Source organism: Fundulus heteroclitus, chromosome 21 (genome assembly GCF_011125445.2).
Source record: "Fundulus heteroclitus isolate FHET01 chromosome 21, MU-UCD_Fhet_4.1, whole genome shotgun sequence".
Classification (NCBI taxonomy): domain Eukaryota; kingdom Metazoa; phylum Chordata; class Actinopteri; order Cyprinodontiformes; family Fundulidae; genus Fundulus; species Fundulus heteroclitus.
In genome coordinates, this window is record NC_046381.1 from 7,570,868 (window position 1) to 7,596,532 (window position 25,665).

At 43.4% G+C, this 25,665-nt stretch overlaps 1 protein-coding gene across 1 annotated transcript in view; it reads right to left on the reverse strand.

Moving 5' to 3' along the window:
- Window positions 1-4,739: 4,739 nt before the first annotated feature.
- The window catches only part of gli3 (GLI family zinc finger 3), a 154,615-nt gene continuing 133,689 nt past the window's right edge, over window positions 4,740-25,665 (reverse strand). The window contains exons 9-15 of the mRNA XM_036125807.1: window positions 24,810-24,923; window positions 22,224-22,364; window positions 11,996-12,145; window positions 11,716-11,880; window positions 10,236-10,526; window positions 8,090-8,483; window positions 4,740-7,699 (exon numbers count right to left, since the gene is read on the reverse strand). Coding sequence (XP_035981700.1) covers window positions 5,379-7,699; window positions 8,090-8,483; window positions 10,236-10,526; window positions 11,716-11,880; window positions 11,996-12,145; window positions 22,224-22,364; window positions 24,810-24,923 — 3,576 coding nt within the window. The 3' untranslated portion in view covers window positions 4,740-5,378. The remainder of the gene's footprint in view (window positions 7,700-8,089; window positions 8,484-10,235; window positions 10,527-11,715; window positions 11,881-11,995; window positions 12,146-22,223; window positions 22,365-24,809; window positions 24,924-25,665) is intronic.

The window sequence follows — 25,665 nt, forward strand, 5'->3', positions numbered from 1 at the left end:
AACATGATAGCGTGACATTTGTGTCAATAATCTTCTAGCATAGGTGATTCTGCGTGGGGGTGGGGGGCCCAAATGAAATTCTGCTTTGGGCCCCCAAGAGGCTCGGGCCGGCACTGCACCAACCTTTTAGAAGTTATTACCGTGTCACACGAAGGGCTACCTGTCCTGACCTTTGAACGAGAAGAGTCAGAGCTCACCTTAAGTTAATGTAATATGAACACGTTTTTAATGCATTTATCATTTTAAATCTATGTAAATACAGGTATGATCATCGACTGAATAAAACAATGCTTCATGTGCAGTCAGGGGATAACAGCAGGAGAAAAGCACTACAGGTTAAGGCAGTTTTATTAAACACTTAAACACAACCAGCAAGTGGAATAAAAAGTTGCTGCAACGCCTCGTTGCCCGTTGCTTCCTTGCTGCAGGTTGCAGAGGTCTGCGGGCATTTCACTGAGGATCAGGTCTGGACGTTCAGCCGGATTCTGCAACATCTTTACTAGATTTTCATGATTTGCTGCCACATTTGGCACTCATTTCCTTTTATGGGCCTGACTTTCATACTTGCAGGTGTTTTCTTGTGAACCTGAGGCCTGTGCCCAAACGCGCATGTGGTGAGTGCTTTGTCTTTGGCCAGTCTGAGCACGTCGACAATCCAAAACTTCTCATTTTTTTTATTATTTCTCATCCTCCCGGAAACGTTTCCTTCGCTCTGCATCGACCTGCCAACCACCAATCTGGGGGTTGCTGGAAGCCGCAGGTTGTGGTTTAACCTGAGGAGCAGAACCAACAGGCAGTAGGTGGAGATCGTGGCTTTATTTGTGTTTTTGTGGGGGATGTTTTTAAAATGGAGGGAAACAGATCGTTTATTCATATGTTTCACATTTGTTTTTACAGAGTAGCTTAAACTCGGTCAGATTAGCTGGAGAGGGTGTGTGAACCTCAATTCTCAAGGCTTAGCACAGATATCCAGCGTATTCATGTCTGTCTATGGGTACTTTGACTAGGCCAATTTAACACATGATGATGCTTTGATCTGATCCATGCCATCTGACTTTATATTGAGGGCCGTTGTCCTGCAGGAAGATAAACCTCCTCCACCCCAGTCTCAAGTCCTCTCAGGCCTGTAACATAGGTTCAATGCCAATTTATATCTTCTTAAATGGAACATGGTTGTCGTGATACGAGGTGTTTTTCATTCATCAACCGTGCATTTGTGCTTTAGTTTTTAACATCATAGAAGGTACAAAAGGTTTTCAGGGTGACTTGCAGCCTTCTAACATTTTGGACCTTGGCCAAAAAGTGGTGTAGGCAAGGCCAGGCAAACTTATTTCTATAGCATGCTTTACATGATTAAAACATAAGAAAATAAAAACAAAATAAAAGCAAGTTAAAATAAAATGTAGGAAAAAAAACTTGAACTAATGATGTTTCAGTAAAACAGTTTAAGTAGAACAAGGGCAATCCTAAACAAAGGCTTTCAGTACATTTACAGTTTTCTGGAAGTTTGTGCCAGATAAGTGGAGCATATACTGCAAAAACAGAACTAAAAATAAGTTAAATGTTTTTACAATTTGTATATTTTTCCTTGATTTGAGCAGCTTCATAAGATGGTCTGCCAAAAGAATGAGATTTTTGCACTTAAAATAGGAACAATTCATCTCCATCATCTTATTTCAAGTGCAGTATATCTAACTATCTTATTTTAGGGGTCAAAATACTCATTCAATTGGCAGATAATCTTATTTACCTGCTCAAATCTAGGACAGAAACACTTCATGATGTTGCTTGTTCACTAATAGACCTCTGAGACTTTCTCGGAAGATCCATCAATCCATCTGTATTATATACCCGCTGTACCGGTGACGTGCATTGGATGTTATTTTGGGGTTATTAAAGGGAGATGAATTCAAATGGCCACACTTCAGATTTCTTTGTTTTTGTAAAATGTTGAAAACCATCCTTCCATTTCACAATTAAGTACCGCTTCGTTTTGGCATATGCCATAAAATTGCAGCTTGTGGCTGTGACGTGACAAAAAGTGAAAAACTTCAAGGAGAATCAAACAATTTTCAAAGGGACTGTAAGTGGATGTTTTTTAAACTAGATTATTATTATTGTGGATCTCTCGCACTGCTTTACAAAATGTTCCTGTTTCATGTCAGACCATTTTTGTAAGTTTTAAAGATGGCCTCTTTTGTTATTCAGATGAGGTCATCCTCGACTCAGTGGCTAGAAAAGGGCCCAGATCAGCCCACTGCTACTGTTTTTTGTGGTCGTGCACAGCAGCCAAAGGAATCCCCTTTGGGTTCTTCCTCTCCAAAGGCGCTTGTTTCTGGAATCCTGGGGTGTGACTTTGCAAGTTTTAGTCAGCAATCTGTCACGTTTGGTTTGCAGAGGGGTGAACAAAAAAATTATAAATAGGGAAGTGTGAAGAAAGGCGTAGAGTACAGGTGGAGGAGCTGAGGGAAGGAGACTAATTAACACACAGGAGCCGAAGAGAGAAGTAAAGAAAAAAATGGAAAATCTACATACAGAAATAATTCAACATGAACAAGAGAACAAAAAAGACTGAGGATTTAATCCCTTGTGTTTTTAGCATTTTCTCTAAACATCATAAACAAACTTGGCAGCAAACTTTGTAGACACGCCCACTTTTACCTTACTTCTCAGTTTTTCATGAAAGCATTATCAAGGTTTTTGTTCGTCAGACGTTTTTTTAATTTTCTAATACTTTCTAATACTTAAAAATTCTAAGATGGTGGATAGTAACTCATCTCTACTATCCACAGATGTCACATAAAGAAAACAGAGTCTGAAAATATGTTTTCTATTTTTTATTAAAACCATACAAACATTTGTTGTCAGTTATAAAAGAGTGAAGCGGCTTTTCTGGCAGAGGTGCAGCGCTCTGCCTCGCCTCTGACTTGGGGATGGGGGGCGGGGGGCTGGGAATCCTTGATTTCAAAGTTTTTTACTGGTCCCAGGATACTCCACGTTTCATTTGCTAACTCTACGGAAAGAGTATTTTATTTACATATATATATATTTATATATATTTATATTTATATAAAAGCACAATAAACGTCAAAACTTGGAAAATAAAAGAAAAAGTACAATGTATGTTGCAAATCATTACTTTTCAGATATTCAGACTTTTCTTATTATATAAATGTTCTCTTATTTCCTGTCAGGTTTCAAAGTTTCACCTTTTTTTTTTTCAGTATTCACAATGGAAGATTGGCAGTGATCTCTCTCGTTTAAGGCACATACCGCAGTCATTTCCTCCTGTCGAGGGAAAAAAAATTCTCTAGTTCTTCGAAACGACAAAAAAAAAACTCCAATGCACAGCTACAAAAATGACAAAAGTACCCATGGACAGAAAAAAAAGAGAGCAGAAAAACAGTTTTGTACCTCATTGTTCCAAAGCTGAAGGAAAGCTAAACTCCTCGATATTCAGTGGGCGGCGGCAGACGACTGCAAGGCAGAACTAACACTGTTGGACAAAGCCACTGCAATACTTGACGGCAGTACGCATCAGGGGTGTAACGGTACATATAAGGTTAGTACAGGTACACTGCAACAGCATAGAAACCAATTAAGCCCAAAACTGACTGGTCTCTTTTTTGTGTGATGAAAACGACAATTCTGTTTTTCAGCTAATTTGAAAACCTTATGCCAAAAAAAAGACAACACAGAACTGAATAACTTCTAGTTTAAAACATAAGTAGCTGTTATTGTCATCTAGGTGGCACTTTTGAAGAACTTAGTGGCAATTAAACCACTAACTAAAAGCAGGCAGGAGTCTTCAAACTCATAAGTGTAATTAAGGGATACACGATATATCGGCATTAACATCGGTATCATATCGTCCAATACGTAAAGGTGGGCAGATATTAACAACCGATGTTTAGTTCTATCTAGTTGCCATTTGTGTGTGTGTTTAAGAAGGAGTAGGGGAGGGGGTTTGTTTAGGCAGTTTTTTTTGTTTTGTTTTTTTGGCTATGTGACAGTGTGGTAGTTTTTCGCGGTGTAGAAAGAACACATATGAAAAGCAGCGTGTAAGTCTAGACTGTAACCCACATTCAAAAAATTCAGCTAGCATAGTTTTCAGTCGGTACAAAATTGTGCAAAAAATTTGATCATCCCAGAAATGTATGTATGTATATATAAAGTCTCTTAATCTATTCCATTTTTTAGCTGTGACAAAAAAAAAAGCAGTAAAAGCAAGTGTGCAAAACTCCTCCGGTCAAGAGTGCCGATCGCCTGCGACTGAGGTGTTTGTCATCTGATTGCACGTACCTGCAAGTGACGTCCACACCGTGATGGTTCGCGGACGACTATATGTACCATTACACCCTTAGTACACATTCGACATTTTAAGAGCTTTGGAGAAAACAAAATGCACAATTTACTATCAAACAATACACATCATGTTTACAGCACCTCTACGCCGAAGACCTTTTCGTGAGTTAGGACATCTCGAAACCACAGAAGCACTCGTGTCGATCCATGAAAGCACGCGCAAAGCACCAGGATTTATAGGACAGGGCGTCCGTCGAAACACTTCAGCTCTGAAGAGCTGTAAAATCCCACATTTAAAAATCGGAGCACAAACAGAATACAAAAACACAACTACAAACACTTGTGAGTACCTTACCAGACTAACTAAAATCAAGCCATTAAGATATCAAGTAGAAGACGATCTACAGTTGCTGAAGACTTGAATGTGTTGTCCGTTTTTTTTTTTTTTTTTTTTTTTTTGTCTTTTTCCTCATGTGACAAAAATACCACTTGGTAAAACTTGCTCGAAGCACTGAAACGTTTTACAGATTTACAAAAGCAACACAAACAAATGTGAATATACCACGAATGCTAAAGTTGTCCTCAGGGGCCACCGGCACACTCGACGAGCCCTGCCTCGGCGTGTAACCTGTGGCGTTAGGAAGGTTGGCACACGGAGCGTGTCTGTCCAGTCCTGCAGACGGCGTTCGAGGTTTAGCTGGAGTGACATGCGTTTTTTTTCTCGTTTTTTTTTTTTACAAATAGCTAAAACAGTGACGATACACAATACTGATTCAAGGAAGATGAGCTTTCACTCACCGACACGTACAAAGAGATGGGCTTTCAAGAAAATTGCCTTGATTCCAGAAAAGGAATATAACTTTTTATCTGTACATACTCATGGCACATCCCTCTTCTGTTGGGGATGACATTTTCCTAAAAGAAAAACAGCTTGGCAACGGCGACTTCTAACAAAGTCCACCTGATTGCCACTGTACGAGTCTTAATCTTCACATACACCAAATTTTTTTTTCTCTTCCTGTTTCCATTTTTTTTTTATCCCTTGGGGAGGAGGAAGCTGGAAGAAGGAGCAGCTACTGCATGATGGCTAAGAACTTGCTCTCTTCGGCGAGGGTGGTCAGGAGTGAACTCATCTCTCCGATGGCCATGTTGCTGAGGCCGGGGGCAACGCTGTTGAAGGCGGTGGCTCCTTGAGGGGTGGTGAGGCGTGACGAGGTCCTCGACAGGCCCTGGAACATGGAGGCGCTCAGTACCTCAGAGACCAGGCTACCCTGGTCGTAACTGTCCTCCATTATGGCACCAAAGTCCAGAGTCACGCCTTCGTCTAACACGTCTGGGACTTGGCCATCAACCGTGCTGGTCACTAGGTCGGTGCCGGGCGAGGGGAGGGCGTGTGTGTTCCTGTTGCACCTGCCTGGTCCCTCGGATGCAGCCAGGGACTCTAACAAACTCTGCTCTTCCAAAGCGGGGAAGGAGGAAGACTTGCAGTCGGCTGGTGGATAGGAGAGACAATCCGCGAAGGTCTGCTCCAAGTTTCCATGGTCCAGGTTCTCCAGTTTCAGACCCGATACGTCACACACGAGGGAGCACTGATCGCCACTCCTCTGTGGCTGTTGGGGCTGGCCGGGGCTTGGGTGGATTTCACTCGAGCTCTGTGGACTGAAGTACTTCTGAGTTTTGACCAGGTTCTTGTAACTGCTGATCGGTGGGTGCGGGGCGTGTACCAGCCGGTTGTGATCTGGAACGGTTCCCTGGGACAGGCTGGGTAGACTTTCCATGGAGGCCCGGGTAAGCATGAGGTTATTTCCAACCTGCCACATGGTCCTGCTGTTGCTTTGTTGGAAATGGCACTGTTTCAAAGGCCCTCCGGGCATCTGCTGTCTAAGACCTTGAAGAAGAGGGCTATTGATGCCCTGTGAGATGTTTGACCCTCCGGTGCCTCTCATCTCCATGCAGGCGTTAGGCAACGTCTCCAGCTTCACCCCGGTGTGACCGTAGCTAGAACTTTGAGGCTGGTTAGCCTGTGGGCAGCTGCTGTGGAAATCCACAGGCGCCTGCTGAGGAAGCAGCGTGCTTCGTAACCTGCCGGTAGATGCAGCTGTGGGTTCAGGCCACCTCTCGCACTGCAACTCGTGGCTTTGTACCCTTTGAGGAGACCTGTCGGCACTTCCTGAGCTTACTTCGTTCCACTGGATGGGAAGCTTACTCGGACTCTTCCTCTCTAGTACCGGCTGAGGCTGGAGATAGTGAGAGCCAGGGAAGGCACCGTTTCCCCCCGCTTCCTCAGCTGGATAGGAGCTATCCCTTTGGTTAGAATCTGTTTGCCCCTCATTCTGCAGGTAGGAGCCACCATCCATCTGGTCCTGGGAGTGCAGATACTGCACCAAGTCATCAGGCAAAATATCTTCAACGCCAAGAAACAAGCCAGCATCACCTTCCCCCTCCATCGCCAGGGCTTCCAAGGCTGCATTTTCTGCAATGCTCCCAGTGTTTGAGTGTTGCAGGCCTCTCTGCAGGTTGCCCTCTGAGCGCGTGTAGTTCTGAAGGTTAAAGCTCCGATATTCAGCCGAAGAATTGTGAGCCAGAGGGGGAAGAGGATGGAGATTATTAAGGCTGTTGAACCGCTGCACCGGAGGCAGACTAAAGGTTTCCGGTGCCTGTGTACGGACTGGGTCACTGGCCCTTCGGCTCCCATTCAGAGCTCCCTCGCCAGGATAGAGGACCCTCCTCCTGTAACCTGCATGCCCCATAAATCCGTTGTTGAACCCGCCGTTGGCCTCACCACAGCAAGGCGCCCTGACCAAAGGTGGCAGGCTGTGATTGCTGCCACCCTCCTCCATCATGGCCATGCGGGTCTTCAGACTCATGCGTTCCATGTTGGGTAGAGGCGTTGGGGGCGGGCCGCCGGTAGCAGCTGCATACTTGGCCTTGAGGTGGTAATGCTGTGCGGGGGTTAAATTGAGCATCCCTCGTGACCCACCTCCTCCTCCATAGCCAACTCCCCCTCCGCCTCCACAACTCCCGCCTGAGAGCGCTCCGACTCCTCCTCCTGCTACTCCACCTCCGTAGTGGCTAGCCTCACTGGATCGACGGGAGGCATCTGTGGAGATGGGGTCGTAAGAGTCGGTGGAGCTGAGGTTGTGGAGGCGGCGGTGATGGTGGGCCGGCATTGCGCCCTCGCCCTGGGAAGTCTGGCTGGAGCGCCGACTGGAGAAGCAGGGAGAGATGCCCGAGGAGCGCCGGCTGCTGCTCAGGTAGGCCGAGCTGGCGGCGCTCCCGCTGCTGTCGCGCCGGTCTCGCAGCAAACTGAGCACGGTTAGCTCCGTGTTTGCCAGCTCGGCGTGAGCAGGTGGCTGAGGAGCAGGCACCCCCCACTGTCTGCCCAGGCACGATCCTGAGAAAAGCAGAGGGAGAAAGTCAGGACGGCTGTAGAGAGACCAAGGAGAAGGAAGTGTGGTGAAAGAAATATTACAAAAGGATTAGAGACAAAAAAAGTTAGAGAGAGATCTCTCAAACAGATGTTAGCGTGGACGACTAGCAACAATTGGCCATGAAACATCACATTACATGGTGTTCTCACTGATATGATGTACAGCTTGATACCACTTTGCAGTGGAACGGAACATTTTCCAACATTTGTTTTGCCTGAACCTCTCAGCCGGAGGCAGCAAGATGGGAATCAGGGTAATTCAGGTCTGTCTGCGGATTGCTTGGCTCCGATCGAACGAACACAAGACGTGAGGCCTGTGGAAATGTAACAGAACTTTCACAAAGTTGAGCTTACCCTTCCCCAGGATGTTGGGCATTGCCGAACTCTTAGGGGGCGGCGTGGGAGACAGGGACCCAAGCCTGGGCAGCGCTCCGTTCACCTGCTTCAGCCTCTCCATCTTCATGTGCTCCATCCAGCGCAGGGGCCGGCCGATGCCTCGCCTCGCCTGCAGGGTCAGCATGGCTGTGGTGGCGGCGGACACCGTGGAGTCCATAGCGGGGACCGGCTCCCCCTCGCACTCCTCCTCCACCTCCTCGTCGTTTTCCTCTTCCTCCTCGTCCTCCTCCAGCCCCTCCCCTGGCGAGCGTCTGGCGCTCACAGCAAGCTGGACTCCACTGCTGGGATAGGTGCTGACGGGGGACTGGTCACTGCCGCATGTAGACTGACCGCCAGGGCTTGGCTGAGACGTCTGACGGACACAGACAGACAGGAGCAGCGGCGTGACTGAAAGGTTTTGTCCAAAGCCGCCCAGAGAATTAAGATATCATGGCATGAGACGGATGTGATGCAATGCCTCAAAAGACGCGATCTCTGTGATATTGCGCGTGTTTGCGATGCTGGGCCCCGAATGTCTGAGCGCCCTCTATGGGTGACTTGTAGAGATGCACCAAACACAATTTATTACATTAATAATTATTAACATTAATTATTAATGTTAGGGGCAGAGGTCACATCACAGCGATTTGTGAGACAGCAATTGCTGTCAAACTGAATTTTATTATTTTAGACTAAAGGAGAGGTGACATTTTTAACTATTTATCGTCCCACATTACCTATTGTATTAACAAGTTCAGCATCCTCCATGACAGATGTGGGTTAAAAGCCCGAAAGAGTAAAACAGAGCAACTTCCTGTTATCGGCTGGGCGTCAAACTCTTTCACAGCCTGAATTAACCCTTTAAAGCCTGATATAGGTAATTGTGAGGAAACGTGACGTTTAAAGAAAAAAAAGAAAATCTTTTAGGTTGCTTTAAAAAAAACTTAGCTTTTCAAATTTTCTTTGTATGGTAATTAATACGTTAAACCAAAAAAATGATTTTCCTCATGTTTTCTGCATTTGTACATAGGGTGTGTAAAATATACTAATTTGTGTGTTGTAAATTGTATGTTTAGAAAACTACTGAGAACTATCTGTAGTTTTAGGGTTAATGTTGTAGAAAAGAGCTTTCTTTGAAGCAGCTTTTCAGATCTCTATACTTCCTCTGACTTGAATTTTACACATGAAAACGGCTAACCTTTATTCATCTTCACTCATTAACAGCATCCACCGCAAAGAGCACTAATGCACTGCAAAAACAGATCTAAAAATAAGTAAAATTTTCTTTTTGTCCTTGATTTGAGCAGGTAAATAACATTATCTGCCAATAGAATGAGTATTTTGACCCATAAAATAACATAATTAGACATACTGCACTTGAAATAAGATGATGGAGATGAGTTGTTCTTATTTTAAGTGCAAACATCTTATTCCATTAGCAGATCATCTTATTTACCTGCTCAAATCAAGGACAAATACACCAATTTTAAGGAAATTTTTACTTATTTCTAGTTCTGCTTTTGCAGTGTGTCAACCTTGACCTGGTAGAGCTTCTGCATGTTGCATTCAAAGATCAGAAAAAAAAAAACAGATTTCTGAGTTTGAGGTGGTCATCAATTAGGGTCAAACAAGCTAGATCAGCAGACAACTTTGTGGTGCATCTTCAAAAGCCCCGGGCTCTGCTCACTGGAAAACATTGTAATAATAAACTGAACAAAAAAAAAAATGCTAAACAAAAAATGAGAACAAATAACATTTTCCACGACTGTAATGAGTTGGAGATGCAGAAGCAGACTGGGGGACACACGGGGCACGTTTAGGGTGAAAATGTCGACTGGGCCACAACAGGATGAGGACAGCCAGAGACGGCAGGATGAGATGAAGGGCAAACGGTTGTAGTGTCAAACCCATCTCACCTGATTACCCACTGTCCTTAGAAAAGAACGGAGAGAAATGCCGAAGCATTGGATAGAGGGAAAGATGTACTCATTAGAAGATGCTGGCGGGAACCCCCCCTACCCCCTTATTCACATTCATTTTAGGCATTAAAAGCGCACATTGAATGTTAGAAAAAGAAAATACGTAGCTGCGTCAGTATATTAAAACAAAAAGATGGAAGTCTTACCATCGGCTTCTCGGTCTTGATAGATTTCACCTGCAGACATTCATCTTGTTTTGAGGTAGCGTGGTTGTACTCCTTTTGGTCCGTGTAGCCACCCAGGGGCAGCTGGCCGGGCGACCTGCCCTGGCTGTGGCCCCCGGCTTCCCGCAGCTGAGGCGGAGGGCGCGGGTAGTCGCCGCGCTGTTTCTTGGTGACGTGCGCCTCCGGCCCGTGTACCGTCTTCACGTGCTTCCGCAGGGAGCTGGGGTCCGTGTAGCGTTTGGTGCAGCCCGGGATTTTGCACACGTACGGTTTCTGAGGCAGAACGCCACAACAGGATCTAATTAGTTTATTTAACAGGTGGAGATTGCACATTGTACATCCGTCCTGGCAGATTCAAATCTCCAGTTTTCAATTAATTTTTGAACCATTTTTAGAGAATAAACACAAAGGGTTGCTGTAAGTTTATATTTTCGTCACGTTCCTAAAATAATGGCATGTCATTTTTTCACGCAATAAGTTATTAGGCTGATTTAGGCAACAACAAAAAAAAGAAACTCTTTGGTAAAAAAAAAAAATTACTTAGGTTATTATCTAGATATGGTTAAATTGTTATTTCTGCAGAAGGTCAGGGCTTAAGTAACCTGACTCTAGCCATATGTATGTCGCTCTGCCTAGCTTCACTCACATACATCTGGGACATCTCCATAGGAATTGCCTTTATTAAAGGCTGAGCCTTATCAAAAATCCTTCCATATGATTGGATAAGCCACTTGTCTGTCATCTTTATCGTCGTGCTATTTCAACCACTCACACCAAAGCTAACCCGTGACGCTGTGAGAGCGACGCAGGAAAAAACAAAACTTTTTTTTTTTTTAAATGTGTTTGCGGCTCTAGTGGCACGTGTTTTATTGACAGTGAGCTGACAGACAGGAAGAGGGGGGAAGACAGGCGGCAAAGCGCCGCGGGTCGGAGTCGATCCCGGGCCGACCACGTCGAGGACTAAAGGCCTCCTAACATGGTTCGTGCTAACTGCTAACCGCTAACCGCTCCGCCACGGGCGCGCCCTGGAAAACAAAACTTGCCAAATCCGGTCGGGAGAAGGGCGAAAACATCGTTTCCACCAACAAAAGCCTTCAGAGACGTTCTCTGATGTTCTTTTAATGAAACAATATTAGGTAGATTGGACAACACGGAAGAAATAGCAGCATCAATGTTAACGCTTGCTTCCTCGATGCGAGCCGCCATTGCTGTCTGATTCAAAACAGTCTCACGTCACGGTCGCTTTTCCACTACGTCACATCTATGAAACTCCAGCCCTGCGTCCTGATTGGCTGGACAATAAAATTGGTTGGAGAAATCACTCTCTATGGGAGATGTCCCAGATGGATGTGAGTGAAGCTAGGCGGAGCGAAAACCATAGTACTAGAGTCAGGTTAGGGCTTAAGCAGGAAACCTGCACAAAACACAGCGATAAGGTGGAAGGATGGACCTCGCTCCGTACCTCATTGGAGTGTGTGCGGTTCTGATGCTTGGCCCGGTCCGATGCGTTGGAAAAAGCCTTATTACAGCCTTCATGTTCACACACGTACGGCTTCTCCCCCGTGTGGGAGCGCAGGTGAGTCTTCAGGTTTTCCAAGCGCGAGTAGGCCTTGGTGCAGCCTTCAAACTGAAGGAGGAAAAGATTAACCACAGATACTCTCCTTTGTAATTCATAAAATATGCAAAACACACAATATCATACTCAATTTGCCATCTGCAAACACATTTAGGGGCATCCTTACTGTGCACTTGTGTGGCTTTTCCCCAGTATGCCTGCGCATGTGGACCACGAGCATGTACTGCGCCTTGAAGGGCTTCTGCTCTCGAGAGCATTCCTCCCACCGGCACACAAACTCCTTCTTCTCGCCGTGGATGTGGTCATTGTTGATGTGCTGGGGAAAAAAAAAAAAAAAAAAGATTTGGATCATTTCTTTTTTTCCCTTCCAGCGTTCTTTTGTTGTTGTTCTTATTGGAAAGTGTACAAGGCTTTTGAGACTCTGCGTCCGACCTGAAAGGGGAATTTTCAAACCAACCCTGTCACTTCGCATGACTTTGGGCCCCTCGTCACTTTGCGACAAGAGCCGACAGTTGTGCTGTCGCTGCAACTGTTTAAACCGAGGAAGCACGAGAAATGGCAGAGGAGTGAGAAATCAGAAATTCACTCAAGGCTTCTGAAATATGAGGCCTTTATAAGTCCAGCCAAGCATTCCCATGTGCTCTAATCTCACTAAACTGCCATGTAAAATCAGGAAAGTGGTGGATGTTAGAGGAATGAAGGAAGTGAAGAGGGGAGTGGGGGATTACAACAGACACAGAGAGGTGGCCTCTGAAGTGCCTTTTCTGAGGGCAATATAAAGCCAGAGAGAAACAATATCCTGAGCGAAGGAACCTGCCGTTATTACGACATTCCTGAGAATGTTTTAACCTCAGGGTTGTGTACAACTAGGCCGATTTTAAGGTTTGAGCATCTTCTGCTTTGCTGAAACGTTTATTCACAAGACTAATAAAAAAAAAGCAGGATCAAAAGGAAATAAAGATTTAGCCCCCCCTCCAGTGTTGCTCCCACTGGCCATCTCGGGCCTCCTGCCCATCCGTAGTCAAGACATCCAGAGGGAATCCACATCGGTTTTAACTTTTTCCGGTAAAGGCAAAGAATAACCACCGACAAACGAGGGAGCAGTAAAATTAACACCAATATTCGGTGCGTTGCAATCTCCAGAAAACACAATAGATTTTGTTCTAACACACCTCCGAAGCCTTCACAGAACAGCTGTATTTATACTGGTGTTAAATCACTGTACTTAAGAAATACCTTAACCGCCCCACAATGGGAAAAATCCGGGAAACATGATAACATAATAATTATTAGTTTCTCCTCTAATTTCTAATTTGTTTCTTCCAGTTGGTTGCAACACACTGCCAAAACGGATCTAAAAATAAGTAAAATGTTCTTAAAATTTGTTTTTAGGTAAATAAGCTGATCTGCCAATGGAATGAGTATTCTGACCCCCCAAAATAAGATAATTAGACATCCTACACTTGAAATAAGATGATGGAGATGAGCTGTTCCTATTTTAAGTGCAAGAGTCTTATTCCATTGGCAGATCATTTTATTTACCTGCTCAAATTAAGGACTGATACACTCATTTTAAGAAAAGATTATTTATTTTTAGTTCCGTTTTTGCAGTGCAGATTTTATTTGAGGATATTAAAGTAAAAGGGGGGTAAATAAACGTGTATGCCTCACGTAAAGGAATTCAAATAAAAATTGATTGAATAAAAAAAAATGAAACAATGTATCATGTTGCTTCCATCATACAGCCGTACTCTTTGTTGGTCAGTTATAAAAAAAAACATTGTAATAAAATCCGATGAGGTTTGTGGTTGTAACATGATGCGCAAAAAAAAAAAAAAAGGCTTAAAAAATACTTTTAAAAGTCACTTTATCACGAAAACAGCAACCACAGTTGGCATTTCTGTGATTTTTAAAGTGACAAAACCAGGCCTAAATCCATCTCCTTTCCCGCGTTGGTCGGGGCGTCAGGGAACCCCACCCTCTCTCTTTTTCTTCCCCTTTGGCGAGGGAATCCCGGTGGCAAGCGATCGGTCTGCTGTGACCCGCGTTCGATATGCCGCGCCCGAGAGCGATGGGAGAGCGCTGTAGAGCTGGATCACGCGCTGGCAGCCGCCGCACTCACACACATCCACCGTCTGCACAGATGAAGGAGGTCGGTGACGGGTGTGATGCATTAGGCTCCGCGCTGACACTAAGGCGAGGGGGGGGGGCAGGCAACACCGCAGTGGAGGGGTGAGGGCAGGACTAGAGAAAAAAACCTAATGGCATGATCTAATGGCAATTCTTATTGAATCAATAATCTCCATGCTGAGCAGACAGGTCCCGTTGGTCGGCTAAATCGACAAACAGGTGCTGATAGCTGTGGCGCGGCGGGTTATTCGTCTTCCCCCTGCCAGCTTATCGGCCAACAACTGTAAAAACGCCACCAAGATGGATTTGGGAGGGAGTCGCACAACAGGGAAGGCGTGGGACACGGGACACTGGGGACTCAGGCATCGGCTGTGACGTATGAACGCTGTGCTTCCACACACGCACAGGTGCAGGCACTATTCTCTTGGTTCAGCCCCCCCGCACCCCGTGTTTTAAGGCAAAATCAGCCAGCGTATAACGGATACTTAGGCACCAAACACAGCAAAAAGGAACCACTGTATCTGCAGGGTTCCTCGTCATTCTGCCAAACGAAAGGCAAAAAGTCAGGGAATTCTGCAGTGAAACCAATTAAACAGTGAAAAGTTTAGTTATCAATTGAGTTAAATGGCACTGCTGAATATCGCTCCACATGTAGATGTTGATGTTGCCATCTTGGATCAAGATGCCCTCTGGTTTGACATTTTACACATGTTGTATTTTCATGAAATCCTCAAATGGATTTTAACATAAAGGGGCTTTTAAATCTGCTTAGTTTACAGAGTTTTCATCAAAGGGTGTGGGCGTGGCCCGGTTCAAACTTTAAATTGTAGTCGTGAAACACAAACCTGCTGTGGAAAACATTACCAAAAGGGAGCATTATTAAAATGGCTATAAGTGACGGTGAACAGAATAACATGGAAAAAAATTACGAATTGAAGTTGCCATATTCAAACTGACATTTCTAGCCCTTTTAATTTGATAAAAGCCATTCTGAGACGAGGTATCAGCTTCAAACGTGGCCATTATTCTCTTATGGGAAATTGAAAAATATCAAAAACCAGATTTTTCTTCAAAGGATGTGGGCGGGGCCCGCTATGACTTGCAGAAGAAAAGTCAGAGTCACGCCAAACTTTCCATGATTAATCCAGATCTGGTCCTGACACTATAGAGTCATATTGTTACATCACCTAAGCCCGGCCCACTGACAACAGGAAGTCCCATTTTTCTTGTTAAAGTAATACTTTGACTATCTCAACCTAATCAGACTAAAACTCTGCCTTAAAGGAACAATAAGTACTAATGACACCTAGTGGTTAAAACCTGAACAACACATACAAAACGCCTTTCATGGACACTCTACGGTCTGCTGTTGCACTTCTGAATTTTTACTTACACAGCACAGGTATATGATGCTTTATTTTGTTCTGTTTCTCTTACTGGCTTCTATGTTTGCAGGCTGCTACTATTTTGCCAAGATAAAATACCAAATGCTGCGCTCTGTTTTGGGAACCCTAAGAACTCTCATGTGATTGGCTCAGGAACCAGGAAGTAAACACGGGCTACACTCTGAACCAAAGTATTTCTGGACCGTACCTCTAGGCTTGAGAGAAGAAAAACTTGACTATGACGTTGATGGAGAGGACCGATTGTTTATAGGGAATGTTGCTTCCATCCCAGGTGACAAATTAGAAAAAAAAACAATTAAAAATAAGTAAAAACTTCTTGAAATTAGTGTATTTGTCCCTAATTAGAACAGGTAAATAAGATGATATGCCGATGAAATTTGTATTTTTACACCTAAAATAAGATAATTAGATAAAATACACTTGAAATAAGATGATGGAGATGAGTTGCTCCTATTTTAAAGGCAAAAATCTTATTCCAATGGCAGATCATTTAAACTTGCTGCTCAAATCAAGGACAAATACACTTATTTCAAGAAAACTTTACTTATTTTTAGTCATGTTTTTGCAGTGTTTAGGTTGATTTTACAGTAAATATCTGACTTATAGCTCCTTCAAGAGAGGTTTTAAAATTTGGCCCACATATGTTACCTTTCTTCAACACAATACAACCTTAAGGCCCTACAGAAAGTTGCTCATTTTGTATCAAAAGTGCCATTTTGTACACGTTACACAGGCTGCATTTGGTTGAACTCAAACACCGGCCGGCAACATTTCTGATTATCGCCTTGAAAAGGGGATCAGTACATTTAAAAGGCATTGAAATACATTAAAAACTTGCCGCTCTGAGAAAGCAAGCGGGCATGGCTAGGCCTCAAAATCCAGCTTCTCGCCATAAAACCAAACTTTACTGGCCCAAAGCTTCCGGCCACCAAACTGCAAGGATCACTCAACGCTGCTTGCAGCTTTAACAATTTGAATTATAACTGTATGCATTCCACCATCTCAACACTTGATACAGGAATACACTAAATCATATCGTGTTCAACCCCCCCCGCTATTTCCCACCATTTGTTCCCTTCAGTATTCATTTCCACGTTTCCTTATCAAACCCTCTTTGGGACGCTGCCTTCATGCATTAGAATGCAAGCGTGCATGAAAAGAGGGTCTGTTTACAAGGCAATTTCACAAAGCGATGGGACCCGCAACACCGTTTAGCTTTATCAAACATTGCCTAATAAATCATATGCTCTTTTGTGATGTCAGTTGCTGAAATGCTTTGTGTAAAGAGAGGTGGAGGGGGGGGGAGAAAAAAAGAGCAAAAGCATGAAAAAGGAAAAGATGGAAGGCAATGAGAGGGACGGAGGGAGGGAGTAAATGAAAGTGGGAATTGAGAGCGGGTTAGTGAGAGAAGGAGGGAGGATGAGAGAAAGCGAATGAGAAGCAGGGGGCAGGGAGCTGAAATTGGCATGTGTAATTCAGCGGTCTTTTCATCTCCGAGTAAGATACTCTAGACAGATAAGGGCCTAATCCTTCTCGTGATCAAAAAAAGCTGCGTTTTACCAATTAAAGGCCTGCGCCAGCAGCCAGAGAGGAGGGCTGAAGGTGGTGGTGTTTGGGGGGGGGGGGGGGGGGGGTTTAGACTGCGCCGGCGTTTATCATTCTTTAACACAGCGAGGCACACAACGGGAGTTTGAATAAGGCAGCACACATTACAGCTTTCCATCTGAGAAACGTCGCAACATCGAGTTTGTGGCTGAGCCGGCGCTAAACTGAGAGAACATGTTCACCTGGGCCTCAAAGATCTTCTGAAGCTAGTGAAACTAATGAGCTTCTAAAACATCTCGGTTGGTTGCAGGTCTACAAAAAGCCGTGAATGAGAAATTATTGGCATTTCACTGCAAAATGGGAACTAAGAGTAAGTCAAATATTCTTGAAATGAGTGCATTTGTCCTTGATTTGAGTTGGTAAATAAGATTATCTGCCAATGGAATGAGCGTTTTCACCCCTAAAATAAGATAATTAGATATACTGCACTTGAAATAAGATGATGGAGATGAGTTGTTCCTATTTTAAGTGCATTGGCAGATAATCTTATTTACCTGGTCAAATCAAGGACAAATACACTCTTCTCAAGAAAATTTTACTTGCTTTTAGTTGCCTTTTTGCAATGTTCGGACAGCGTTTGGCAGAGACGTGAATTTCTAGGGGTAAAGTTCGCCATTTTATCTCGCTTTTCTAAAAATGAACTGGGAAAATTAATGAGTTTCATTTCAGAGAAAGAAAATTTTACAATTACATCTTGCTTTTACGCAATTAATTTGCCGTCTGGATGCCGAGGGACTCAAGCAATAAGACTGGGGCGCTTGTAAGTGCTTTGGGGCAGGGGTGGGACCCCCAGCAACCCCCACACTGCAAAAAGGGAACTAAAAGTAGGTAAAATCCTCTTGAAATTAGTGTATTTTTCATTGATTTGAGCTGGTAAGCCAGACTATTTGCCAATTGAATACGATTTTTGTACTTAAAATAGGAACAATTCATCTTCATCATCTTATTTCAAGTGCAGGACATCTAATTATCTTATTTTATGGGTAGAAATTCTCATTCCATTGACAAATTGTTTTATTTAGCTGCTCAAATCAAGGAAAAGTAAACAAATTTTAAGGGAATTTTGCTTACTTTTAGTTCCCTTTTTGCAGTGCAGCAATCCTGCCGCTCATCACCAGAAAAAGTGAGCTCGATTTGTGCTTTCATATCAGACTCTTCTCCAATAACACCAGAAAAAGTAAGTAGATTTAATGCAAGTAATTTCCCCCCCCCAAAAAAAAGTCATTAGAGGTCAATGTAGCTCTAAATATAGAGAAAAAGTCATAAAACTGGTCACGGTGCTGCCTTGTAGACTTGTGATCTGTGTACAACATGCAAAAACAACAAGAAAATAATAACAGAATGTTGAAAGAGGCCATAATAGGGAATTATACCAGCGAGGGGTTGGCCTCTAAGGCGACAAAAAGCAGAATAAAAGCCTACTTCAAGAGAGACATTAAAGAAGCCACCAGCCTTATCTTTAACAGTGCTCCCTCTGAGAGGAAAGAGAGGAGGGGGGGGAGAAAAATGAGAAAGGGAGAAAGAGAGGGAATCATCCCCATAAGGGATAGATGGGGGGGGGAAGGCCTGTGAGTTTAAAAAAAAAAAAAAAGTGAGCAGAAATGTAATAAATAAAAAAAAAGGAAACTAAAAATTGACACCCGCCTCGCGTTTGCTGACTGGGTAGGCCTGATAAAGTGGGCCAAATTGCATAGATCTGATGCTTATCTTATCGGCAGCACCGTGAGCATTTAAACGCGCGTGATAAAGCAACGCCGGTGGAAAAAAAAAAAAAAAAAGCATGTTATAGAGGGGTGCAGAAATGCGCGTCAACAGCACTCTACATGAAAGCTCTTTTGAACAAGGTGGAAAGCGATGAGGGTGGCGTGAAGGCTCGATTCCAAAAAAAAAAAAATTAGGCCGACAGCGACGAAAAAGCCACGGTTTAGGGTAGTATTTCCAGACAGCGGTCGCGTTTAAAACATGTGAAACCTAAACCTTGCTTCAGCTTAAAACTGATAGATTTGTTTTCTCATAACTGCTTTTTCCTCCCTGAAGCTGTTTCAAGACAAACACGGGGGAAGGGGACGCTCCATTGTTTGGATATATGGAAATCCCCACCACCACCACCACCACCACCACAATCACAAACCCCTCCCAGAGAGTGAAGAGAGCCACTGTGGTCCCAAATACTGTACTTATCCTATTACTGAGGGGGTGGGGGGGTGTGGAGAGATAAGAGCATATTCCCGTCCGCTCTGCTTGAATTAGAGGGGCAGGGACTCTGTAGGCGAGGACCGTTATTGGCATCTCTCTGCATATCTCTATGTGCATTAAAAAAAAAAAAAAAAAACGAGAAATAAAACCGTCGTATCAAAAAAGCCTGATGGCAGAAATTCCAAATTCCAAGACAGAGACATGAAAACTAATCAGAGAGGCCGCGTTGTTTCCATCCGGTTGGCCGAGCACAGCAGGGGGAGAAGGTGAGCAACGTTTGCCTGCGGTTCCTTTTTTTTCCCGGGGCTGCTCGTCCCGCCTCCTGAAACAGGGGCAAGAAGTTGTCAAGATCCTCAAAACCTTTTGAGCTGAGCCCTTCAAACATGGGAGGCAAGCCCATTTCGCGCTGAGGATATCAATTATAGATAGGGGTTACCACCGCGGCTGAGGATTGCCATGTCAAGACGGGCGAGCAGACAGCTGTGGAGAGCTTAGGATCTTTTCTATCAGATGGGTCCTGATGTGTTTCTCAGCTGCACGTGTGTGTGTGTGTGTGTGAGCACTCCCCCCCCCCCCCGCTTCTACGGGTGTAATTTCATCACTTGTCCAACTCTCGTCTGGCTTTGCTGCTCAGATGAAGGCTAAGTGGTTCAGATGCCGCGAAAGCAAAGCTAAAAGCAGCTCCGGCCACAGCAGAGGTGACACGATGATTACGCTAATGGCATTTTTTTCTTCTTCTTCTTCTTCCTTCCTTTAGACGGAGCCCTCGGGCGAAGTATGATGGGGGAACATCCATCTCCGAGCTTCTGTGAGAATCACCACAGCCGACCTGGGAGGGGGGGGGGGGTCTGGTCCGGCAGAGGTGCACAGAGCTCTATGAGCCTTAACCCGGCAGATGTGCACTGCAAAAACGGATCTAAAAACAAGTAAAATGTTCTTAAAGTTAGTCTATTTGTCCTCGATTTGAGCCAGTAAATAAGATTATCTGCCAATGGAATGAGTATCTTTACCCCTAAAATAAGATAATTAGACATCCAGCACTTGAAATAAGATGATGGAGATGAGTTGTTCCTATTTTAAGAGGAAAAATCTTATTCCATTGGCAAATAGTCTTATTTACCTGCTCAGATCAAGGACAAATACACTTATTTTAAGAAAATTTAACTTGTTTTTAATTCTGTTTTTGCAGTGTGTTCACGCCGACCAGCTGTGAGACGGGACTCCGGCGTTTGAGCCCATTCCCACCGTTCCCTGGAACCGATCAGGAATCCGGCATCGCATTTCGGCATCAACGTCAACGTTTAGCCTCGACTCGACTGCAGGCTGCCAGACGCAGAAGCTGAGGGCCCGACAGAAGGCGCTGTCCAGGATGGCAGCTTCTGGTGATGTGGCTGGGATCGGGGGAGCTGGGGGGGGGGGAGGAAAACGCAGCCCGCCTGAATGTTTTCTGAGAACCTGTTGTGTCTTACCGGCCTTTTAAAGGAAGGTGGTCCTATGGAGAAGAGTATATGCTGGTATCCTGTGTTTATGCCGATAGGATTGTTTAGCTAAGGCCTTAAAACCCTTTGTGGACTAATCGTTAGCTGTTTATTTACATGGAGGTGTGCTTTCATTGCATCAGGTGGCTGTTTGCCGTAAAATTGCTGGCTTTTAAAGCTTTTTTTGATGGTAATACGTAACACATACTGCAAAAAGGGAACTAAAAGTAAGTAAAATTATGTTGAAATTAGTTTATTTGTCCTTGATTTGAGCAGAGAAATAAGATTATCTGCCAACGCAATAAGAATTTTGCACTTAAAATACAAACAATTCATTTCCATCATCTTATTTCAAGTGCATTATCTCTAATTATCTTATTTTAAGGGGTCGGAATACTCATTCTATTGGCAGATCATCTTATCTACCTGCTCAAATCAAGGACAAATACACTCGTTTGAAGAACATTTTGCCTACTTTTAGTTCCCTTTTTCCAGTGCAGCCTGTAACTTCTTGGACCTTTTAGGTGGGGGTACTTCCATTTGCTGTACCAGGGACTTTCTGTAACTTAGCAGGTAAGTTCCTAGAAAGAAACCAGTACGTTCCACAAACATCAGGATGATACCTGGAAAGTTCCTGGAAGGTAACTTATACGTTTAGATAAAAGTAACCAGTAGTTGTCCTGCAAAGTACCTGTTAAGTTTGTTGAAAAACAAGGAGTAAGTTGTTTAGGGAAAGTAACTAGTAGATGCTTTAACTGTCCAGGACAGTGCATGCACTGCAAAAACGGATCTAAAAATAGGCAAAATGTTCTTAAACATAGTGTTTTTTTACTTGATCTGAGCAGGTAAATATGATCATTTGCCAATAGAATGAGTATTTTGACCCCTAAAATAAGATAATTAGACATCCTGCACTTGAAATAAGATGATGGAGATGAGTTGTTCCTATTTTAAGTGCACAAATCTTATTCTATTGGCAGATCATCTTATTTACCTGCTCAAATCAAGGACAGATACACTAATTAAAAGAACATTTTACTTATTTTTAGTTCAGTTTTTGCAGTGAGGTACCTTCAGAGAAAAATGCAAGTTTAGAAAATTGATATAAGTTCTGGGAAGTAGCGTCAAGCTAACCTTAAGGTTTTAAGAACTAAAATGTGCAAAAAGGGAAGTAAAAGTAGGTAAAATGTCCTTGAAATTAGTGTATTTGTCCTTGATTTGAGCAAGTTTAAAAGATCTGCCAATGGAATAAGATTTTTGCACTTAAATTAAGAACAACTCATCTCCATCATCTTATTTCAAGTACAGTATATCAAAATATTTTTATTTTAAGGGTCAACATTCTCATTCCATTGCCAGATAATCTTATTTACCTGCTCAGATTGAGGACAAAAACACTAATTTCAAGAAAACTTTACTTACTTTTAGTTCCCTTTTTGCCCTGCAGGTAATTTCTGGGGTAATCACTTTCGGAGAACAACCTTTACATTTTCTTAAAGGTACAAGTTATGTTATGTTGCGCCACCTTTTACTCCACTGAGACGGTTCCTAAAAGCGGTGAGTGCTGCTGGATACTCACTTGCACCAGCTGCTCCTGGGTGTCAAACTCCCGGCAGCAGTTCTCCCAGTGGCAGTTTGTCTCGTAAACCACCTCCGGCTCCTGCTTGCTCTCGTCTTTGTCCCCTTCCTCCTTCACCAGAGTCATCCCGTCGGGATGGTCCTGCATGACCAGCGGAGAACAGATATACTGAGAAAGATGTGACACGAGAGCAAAGTCGTAATGCCTCAGCTCACTAACATATAAACCTGCCATAAGAGAGATCTGTCACCAGCCCAGCAGAGAGTTATAGCGTTGGGTCACAGTGCAAAAACGAATCTAAAAATAAGTAAAATGTTCTTAAAATTAGTGTTTTTGTCCTAGATTTGAGCAGGCAAATAAGATTATCTGCCAATGGAATGAGTATTTTGACCCCTAAAATAAGATAATTAGATATACTGCACTTGAAATAAGATGATATAGATAAGTTGTTCCTATTTTAAGAGCAAAAATCTTATTCTATTGGCAGATCATCTGTTTTACTTGCTCAAATCAAGGAAAAATACACTAATTTTAAGAACATTTTACTTATTTTTTGTTCCGTTTTTGCAGTGAAAAAAGGCCTCTCTGAATTTGGGGTCTCTGCTTGACAGAACTCTGGGTGTTATTATAAGGACTCTAGCCCACTCTTCCTACATGGAGGTAGTCTATTTGAATTGACAGATTTTATCCTCACACGCCCTCGTTGAGCATGGACTCTGAGTGGGCTACTGCGGGGGGCACAGAGCCCGGCTTGCTTTCAGCGGCTGCTGTCTGATAATATGCTTGTTTGTTTTTTTTCCTCAACAATGCCAATGCTTGCCATTTGATTATGCACATCGCTGTCACTCTTCCCCCATCCACTTAAATTTTTTTTTTGCATTAAACAAGAAGAGCGAAATGAATTTTTCCCCTCCGACGGCCAAAGATCAACGATTGTGTTGCGTTGGAAACTGAACGTGATAAGAGGAGAAAACACCAACAAGACAGTCACATGCGAGAGAATAAAGATTGAGTGTCGTCCTTGCCACTTGGCAGAAAAGCAGCATTTTTACAGTCAGACTTTTTTTTTTATTCTATTTAAACCGTTCCTTTTGCAGTATGAAATTAACATACAACAAGCGCCTGCAATGGCTTTTGAAAATAACAACTGAGTTCTTTCGTTTTCATTTTTAGCAGCTAATCTTTTAACGAGTGTTGACGAAGGTTTGAGAACGTCTTAGCTTGACAAGGCCAGGTTCTACGCATGATTGGTTTGCACCTGGTCATTTCTATTTTAGAGCATTTTAAAGGAAGGACCCCTTCTCTGAAGAATCAGAAACTCCAAAGAGGTGAGAACTGAAGATATACATATTTGTTGAGAGAAATCACATTTGAGTAACTGTAATCAAGGGGCCTATTCCTCTTCAGCAGTCCCTCTCCATTTTGGGGTTCCCCATGGGTCCATATTAGGGTCATTGCATTTTTTGTTTTTGTTTTATTTTTAGATGCAAAGGTCTACCTTCAGGAAGCATTATATACCTCTTCCTTGTTTTGCCGATGACATTCAGGTCTATATGCCATTTAAGCAGCAGTAATGCACAGATAGCCCTTATGGCTGCAAATAAAGCCTGGATGTGGTTAGAGTTTTTAAGCCTCAACGAAAAGGAAACCGAGGTCATCTGGTTTAAAATTAAGCCCCCCCCCACCCCCACCCCCGCACACACACACACACCCTTTTAATGATCTTGGGAAGTTTACTCATGCTATTGTAATTCCTTATATTTCAGGCTACATCCAAATAACCCAAAACGCTGCGGCTCATCTACTTTTTCACGGGTACAAAGAAGCACGGACTCATAACTCCAGTCTTAAAACCTCTTGATTAGCTTTCCTTCCCCTCTTCGCATTGATTTAAGAATGTCATTGCGCACCTTTATTAAATAGTCTACCCACATCTTATCTATGTGAACTCCTCAGTGGACACCCTGGAGAGGACTCGGGTTAATCTGCCAGTTTTTCCTCAATGTTCTGAGATCAATGTTAAAACATAGATAAATGTCCCATGACTGTGGAATACCCGACCTCGGCATGTTTGCATCTCTCTGAGCGCAGCATCTTTCACATGTCTTTTAAAAACTCATGTTTTTACTTGCCTTTGACTGGTTGAGTGTGAGACGCTAAATAGCTCTTAGAAATCTCGAATGTTTTGTGTTTTATTTATTCTTATTACAATTTTATTAAATTAGTTATTTTACAAGTAGTGATGTAACTGTGAAAGCATTTTGGCCAATTTTTTTTTTGTTTTTAAAGCTGCTATAGAAATAAATTTGCCATTGACATTGTAAAATATTACAAAAAGAGCTCGTTTGCACCAAGTACCACTGTACCATTTCTCAGTTGCGTTCCTGGATTTAAGGAAATTCTGAAGTTGTATTTCTGGACAAATGATCAGTAATGCTGGTAAAGTCAGTAACTAATGATCAATTAAATTGAATTCATTTATTCAACATCAGCTCACAAGGCTTATTTTACAAAAACAAGCAGCTCCGACTCGTACCCATTTATCCAGATTTGGTCTGAATTAAGTTTAAAGCGGACTGAACCCACCTGCACACTCACCGCTCCCGGACTCGGCAGCTCGTCCTCCGGTTTCATTTTGGACCGTTTGTGATGCATCGGGTCGCCCGTGCTGCTCACAGCTGACTCACTCGTCGGTTTGGCCTTTGGACAAAACACCAGAAGATTTCCAACTTCATCATTTCACCCCCTAATTGCGCAGTGCCACGTATCCAAATAGCTTTACCCTTCACGGGAACATTAAAAATGCATGGGATGCTTATAAGCAACTCCAATTATTTACTTAATCAACAAGACAAAACTGGTGGGGCTGACTCGTAATGATTTCTGCAACCGGAGCCTTAAACCGCGCCAGCAAGGAACAGTGCAATTCAGTGTATCACATTAGCTCCTCTAATCATTGCAATTAAAGCAATCTTATGAACCAATTCCACCAATGAATGACCTGGCTTTGGCCCCTGGCCCAAATATGCCCCTCGGGGGATTCATGTAACACAATAAGGCTCTTTGAGAGTAGGAGAATTAACACAGAACTTTTTAGACATCTGGAAAACGAGACGGGTTCTGCCAGGTCTTATTCAAAAAGAACGCTGCGCTTTTCACACGGCTATACGACTGTTTCATATCTCCGACGTGACACATTTTTGACTCGTGTTTGATATTCGGTTTCAGGCCAAGAAAACGAAGGGCCTGCTCCAACATCTACACCTTCAAGCTTGAGTGAAATCTGCAGCCGACCACCTGCGTAAGCCAAGAGTTCCTCTGGAGAGATGAAGGGGGAGTCACGCTGAAGCTTTAGCAACACTGTACCACTTGTCAAGCACGGCGATGGTGGCATCATGCTGAGGGAGTCTGTCGTAATTAACACCAAACTGTTTTGACATCT